This window comes from Salmo salar, chromosome ssa13, assembly GCF_905237065.1.
Source record: "Salmo salar chromosome ssa13, Ssal_v3.1, whole genome shotgun sequence".
In the NCBI taxonomy this organism is placed as follows: domain Eukaryota; kingdom Metazoa; phylum Chordata; class Actinopteri; order Salmoniformes; family Salmonidae; genus Salmo; species Salmo salar.
In genome coordinates this window covers 53,128,919-53,135,525 of record NC_059454.1, presented here as the reverse complement: position 1 = coordinate 53,135,525, position 6,607 = coordinate 53,128,919, and the positions used below count along the sequence as shown (strand labels likewise).

The following is a 6,607-nucleotide window of genomic DNA, read 5'->3' as shown; positions in this document are numbered from 1 at the left end:
TCCATCTCTCTGACCTGGTCCACCTGTCTTTTCTCTGCTCTCTAGCTGATCTTCCAAGTGACCCCTCTCTCCTGGTGCCAGTGGATTGTGGTCCTAAAGATCTCCATCCCCGTCATCCTATTGGATGAGGCCCTCAAGTACATCTCCCGCAATCACTTAGACGGTATGACTGTTTCTAAAAGTAGCTTCCTGTTCAAAAACAGGAAATACAGTGCATTTGGAAAGTTTTCAGATCCCTTGACTTTTTCCACATTTTGTTACGTTACAGCCTTATTCTAAAATTGATCGAATAAAATTAATTCCTCAATCTACACACATTACCCTACAATGATAAAGTGAAAACAGGTTCTTAGAAATTTTTGCAAATGTATTAAAATGAAAAAACATCTAATTTACAAAAATATTCAGACCCTTTGCTATGAGACTCGAAATTGAGCTCAGATGCATCCAGTTTCCATTTATCATCCTTGAGATGTTTCTACGACTTGACTGGAGTCCACCTGTGGTAAATTCAATTGATTGGACATGATTTAGAAAGGCACACACCTGTCTATATAAGATTCCATAGTTGACAGTGCACGTCAGAGCAAAAATCAAGCCATGAGGTCGAAGGAATTGTCCGTAGAAGTCTGAGATGGGATTGTGTCGAGGCACAGATCTGGGGAAAGGTACCAACATTTTTTTGCAGTGTTGAAGGTCCCCAAGAACACAGTGTCCTCCATCCATTTAAGAACGATGAAGTTTGGAACCACCAAGACTCTTCCGAGAGCTGGCCGCCCGGCCAAGCTGAGCAATCGAGGGAGAATAGCCTTGGTCAGGGAGGTGACCAAGAACCCGATGGTCATTGACAGAGTTCTTCAGTGGAGATGGGAGAACCTTCCAGAAGGCCAATCATCTCTGCAGCACTCCACCAATCAGGCCTTTATGGTAAAAGGCACCTGAAAGTACGCTTGGACTTTGTCAAAAGGCACTTAAAGACTCTCAGACCATGAAAAACAAGATTCTCTGGTCTGATGAAACCAAGATTGAACTCTTTGACCTGAATGCCAAGTGTCACGTCTGGAGGAAACCTGGCACCATCCCTACGGTGAAGCATGGTGGTGGCAGCATCCTGTTGTAAGGATGTTTTTCAGTGGCAGGGACTGGGAGACTGGTCAGGATCAAGGGAAAGAGGAACGGAGCAAAGTACAGAGAGATCCTTGATGAATAAACTTTCTCCAGAGCGCTCAGAACCTCAGACTGGGGCAAAACTTCACCTTCCAACAGGACAGTGACCCTAAGCACACAGCCAAGGCAACGCAGGAGTGGCTTCGGGACAAGTCTCTGAATGTCCTTGAGTGGCCCAGCCAGAGCCTGGACTTGAACCCGATCGAACATCTCGGGAGAGACCTGAAAATAGCTGTGCAGCGATGCTCCCCACCCAACCTGACAGCGCTTGAGAGGATCTGCAGAGAAGAATAGGAGAAACTCCCCAAATACAGGTGTGTCAAGTGTTATACCCAAGAAGACTCAAGGCTGTAATCGCTGCCAAAGGTGCTTCAACAAAGTTCAGTGTAAAGGGTTTGAATACTTATGTAAATGTGATATTTCAGTTTTGTATTTTGTTTAAATTTGCTAAAATTTGTAAATACCTGTTCTTGCTTTGTCATGATGGGGTATTGTGTGTAAATTGAGGAGAAAAAAAACTATTTAATACATTTTAGAATAAGCCTGTAACGTAACAAAATGTGGAAAAAGTCAAGGGGTCTGAATTCTTTCTGAATGCGTTATATGTGACTCTGTTTGGTTTTCCCTAGAGATATGTGATTGACTTTGGTGAGACAATAGGGTTAGGGATAGCATTTCTTCTAGAGCTTGCTTTGGAAACCACCCAAAAGTGACTTTCCTCTTTTTCTGCATTCCTTATTCAGCCTAAACTTTGTCTCCTCTCGCCTTCTGTAAAAGGTACTTTATAATTTGGTTTTTCTCATTGTTCCTGCCTTTTCTCCCATCTCTCCTCTGCTTCCTCCTTGCGCCTCTCTGAACCAGCATATTTAACTAAAACTTGCTAGATTTTGACTTTTCAGTTTACCCTTCTCATGAATTAGTTTTTATGCCTCGTGGTTAAGCTATATGCATGGACACTTCCATGTAGACGTTAATGTTAAAACTTTTTGTTTTTCTCCCCAATAGACAACGAGGACAAGAAGTACAGGAAGAGGCAGCTGAAATATTAAGAGACCCCCCCCCCCACACACACACACCTTTCCTTTTAAAGAAATGCCCCTCTGTTCCCTCATTCCCCCCAGTCCTGCATGCTCAACCTCCACTAGAAAATGAGCAGGGCATGCATGAGACCAAGAGTACATCTGTGCGAGTGTGTGCGCATGTGTTTGTATGCGAGCGTGCGCATGTGTGAGAGTGAATGAACGAGTTAGTGTGTGTGTTTGTATATGAACCAACGAACGAATGCATGCCCATGTTCACATAGGCCCAGGAAAGCGTGATGACAAACTGCAAAACACATCCAGGACTCCTGTTGCTTTTTAAAACTTTCAGCTCATCGCTTTTCACTCTGTACAGTAACACGCAATAGGTGGACCGTGGGGGGAGAGAGGGAGAGGTTTAGGAGGAGAGGGGTCAATCAGCTGGGGGATTGTTGTATGTCTGTGGGGAGAGGGAGCTGGTGCAGCATAGAGAGAGGGGCATACCCTGGCAGAGACTACAGAGTCTTGATGGTACCAACAACAGACAAAGAGTCTGGCATGCTAACTGGAGATGAAGATACTACCAACGGGCAGCTAGAGGAACCACATTGCTCGGCCTGAGGTGTCCGCCCAGTACCCATGTGTCCATCCCACTCCTTAGGAACCCCTCTGTCTGCCAAGGCTTCTGTCATCCAGATCCACAATGTTGGGGAAGTTGTCTGGACCGCTCTTGTCAGGCTCATGGTAGTGGCCATCAGACCAACACATCACAACTACATGCTCCTCTGGCTACAGATACCACCACATTCCTCTCTCCTTCCCTTTCTCTCCACATGGACCTCTGTTTGCTCTATATTGAGCTGATTTCTGCTATTTAGCTCTCCCATCGACCTTTCTCTTCTTGCTCTCTCGCTCTTTCATTCTCTGTTTAGGAAGCAGGTAGGCAGCGTTGGCCCTGAGTTCTGACTCATCCGGGCTTGGGCGGTGCAGTGTGGTGTGCGGAGGCGTGTGCCTCTGTCCTGAATGTGTGAATAGCTTTTTGCTGCTTGGCTGCTTTCTTTAGCTCTTACTGGGGAGCCGGAGTCAGTCCAGAGACATGGCAACCAAGATTAAATGTGAAATGATGACTACACCCACTTTGCCCAGGCTATTCTGATAAACCCATCCAGATACACAATCAACCTTCAGTGTTGCGCATCCCTCCCCTCCCCTCCTCCCATCTCCATTCCAGAAGAACTCTGTTCCTAAATCACAACTGTATTTGCGGAGTACTACTACTACAGAGTAGATACACAAAATATACTTATACTTTGGAAAGGATGCTTAGGAGGGTGAGGAGGAGAATTAGCAAGCAAGGCAGCTAAATTGGCCAGACTTCATCAGTCGGAGACCTTTGTCTCTTCCACACATCAAGAACATGCACACATATATCAATCAAATCAAGACTTTAACACTCCCAACATGCTGTATGTCGACTTGGACCTAGTAGGGTCAAATAATGAATGTATTTTTGTGCCAGCCTATTTCCCATACCTTCCCACTCTACTCCCAGGCCACTCCCACGAACCCTGGTTTACCACGTGAACCCTCTCTAGTCCTTTAGTTCTGTGCAGTAAGATAATTTCATCCCTTGTTACTTCGTTTTGATCTTATTGAATAATAATACACCCTCACTATCAATAGTGCATGTCCAGTTAGACAAGCTTAATACAAGCTCTTCCCCCTTATTGTTGTGCTGCTCCCTGGGCTCTCCACGCTAACGCCAGTGCTTTTTGCATTACAGGTTAACTATTGGCTATTGTTTTTAAAACAAGTAATAATAATGTATTTGACTGAATGAATGAATTTTGGATTGTTGCTTTAGCTCTTGTTTTGGGGTTTGCTGTGGAGCCATTGTGCTCTGCAGGCTGGGGCCAGTGGATTAGCTGGAGGGAAGCAGAAACACTAGGGCTCAATCACAAATTGACCCCTAAGCAAAGATCTGAGGGATTGGATTGATTTAAGCAATGTGGTGAAACTTCTACCTAGCCTATCAGAGAGCAAGGTGGAGCTATTACCATATTGCTTACAGTTGTCATCCAGTCAGATCTCCACAAATGTGTAGGACATAGGGGTCGATTTTGGGATTGGGCCTAGTGGTGTTATGTGCTTGTTGAGCCTTCTGCCACTTTCTAAGTCTGCTTGGGTGAGAGCACCAAGCAGTATGACCAAAGTCCACTTTGATTTCATCAAGGAACTGCATATAGTTGTGATATGCAAACAGTTGTGACTGGCACTTAAGTTAAACGTTAGATGACCAGCTATCTCTCACCACTGACCTAACACCTTGACATAAAGGAAAGATCTTGGTCTTTCTATTACTCTTTAATGAATATCTACCAGGGTACTCTTGTTAGCTAATCATAACAACTTTTGATTCTGAGATTACTACCAGGCCGATGCAGTAGCTCTCTACCTGTCCTATAGCCTAACAGTGGCAGAAGGCTTCAGGACCCCAGGTGTGCTTCCTAGCTGGTCCTCAGCCTCAGATCATGATGGCGACCTATAGCATGCTGGCACTCAGGCTGTCCAGCAGTGATGTGGGTTTGTACAGTACCTTGTTATTTACTACTGAATCCTTGAACTCTGTAAAGGAAAAAAGAAAAACGATTGCATGGATACCTTGTTACTGTAATTAATATTCTATACAGTATATTAGATCTTTTGATAACTTACATGGCATCAATGAAACCTACTTAACAGCAAGAGAACCAACTGCGAGAAACCATTACATATTTTCTTTGAGCACATCTTGGCATCTAATGATCTAAATTTTTTTGTAGACTAGAAAAAGGTTGTTTATTCATTGTTACTGTTTGTTTTCACGGTTGCTGGGGTTTGGTGTCATACTTTAGGGAAAGAAATTACAATGTATAAAATAAACAAGAATCATGGTTATGATGAGAAATATAATTATGATAATGATGAAATAATTTATTTCACTGATGGTAATATGGCTTGAGAATTTCTGTTGAGAATTTCAAAATGAATTGTTTGGTTTAGACAGCGCAATGAACAGTGATGAATCCTGGGTAATGAAGTTTTGTGTGTACATTGAAGGGCTTGGTGTGACTGCAGGCTCCAGAGACCGCATGTTAGCCATTTGGGTCAGACTGTTAGGAAGGTGGTCCTAACCATGGTATGCTTGGAGAGCCTGGTCCCAGATCTGTTTGTGCCGTCTTGCCAATTGACCACGACCATAGGAGTTGGCAAACCACAGTCCCAGATCTGTTTCTATCAGGCTAATGTTTGGCATCGTGTGCTGTAATAACATAAGCACCCATGTGTGTATTATCAGTGTGGTAGTCACCAATCTAGAGGTGGCTCTGCTCCTATTGGTCCTTTCTCCCTGTCAACCAATAGTAAACATTCACAGGTTGCTGGAGCCTGAATCTCACCACACAGAAATAAAGGATTCTCGTTATTGCCTTGTTAATATTAATTGTGGACACAATTTTATATATGACAAAGACATGGAAATAAATATTATTTATCTTGTTATTTATTCAGAGGTTTGATTTCTTTCTTTTTTTGTATTATGTTGAATCAGAAGAGTTGGGTTTGCTTGTTAAATTTGATGGAGGGATAAACAAGATCTGTACACTTTCTCAAATCAGCATCGTGCTTGTGATGTGGGGTCGATTACCGCTGGGGCCACCTTTGACATAAATGTTTGCACACATGTCTAAGTCGCATTGGACAAAAGCATCTACTTAATAGTATATCATTATTTATTAATACAATATCTTGGAGGGTTGACGTTTAGGCTATTATGTTTGTATGTGCCTAAATGGAATCCTACCAGCAGAGGGCGATATTGTATGATTTTACCGTCTGAAGACACTACCATTATCACTTTACCTTCGATGGCCAGGCCAAAACATTAGTAGGCTACACAAAAACAAAATAACCATATAATGGGTAGTGATGACAGGACACTGGGCTCTCCAGATGGTGGTGCAGTCTGCCCAACGCATCACCGAGTGCACACTGCATGCCCTCCAGGACACCTACAGCACCCGATGTCACAGGAAGGCCAAAAAGATCATGAAGGACATCAACCACCCCAGCCATGGCCTGGTCACCCCGCTATCATCCAGAAGGTGAGGTCAGTACAGGTGCATCAAAGCTGGGACCGAGAGACAGAAACTGTTTTTCAATCTCAAGGTCATCAGACTGTTAAATAGCCATCACTAGCCGGCTACCACCTGGTTACTCAACCCTGCACCACTGGTCACTTTAAATGGAACACAAGTCACCTTAAAAAGGGTCTTCCAGGTGGCTCAGTTGGTAGAGCATGGTGTTTGCATCGCCAACATGGTGCGTGCAACGCCAGGGTTGTGGGTTCGATTCCCATGGGGGGCCAGTACAACAACAACAAA

General features: G+C 43.9%; 1 protein-coding gene across 3 annotated transcripts in view; it reads left to right on the top strand.

The window, feature by feature from the left end:
• Positions 1-5,730, top strand: part of LOC106567410 (sarcoplasmic/endoplasmic reticulum calcium ATPase 1) — a 92,246-nt gene extending 86,516 nt beyond the window's left edge. For 2 of the 3 annotated variants that reach the window (XM_014136608.2, XM_014136609.2), the window contains 2 exons: positions 46-163; positions 2,173-5,730. In XM_014136608.2, the coding sequence (XP_013992083.1) occupies positions 46-163; positions 2,173-2,216 (162 nt within the window). In that variant the 3' untranslated portion in view covers positions 2,217-5,730. Of the gene's footprint in view, positions 1-45; positions 164-1,910; positions 1,945-2,172 lie in introns of all 3 variants that reach the window. The other variant, XM_014136610.2, reaches the window with a different exon arrangement.
• Positions 5,731-6,607: the final 877 nt, after the last annotated feature.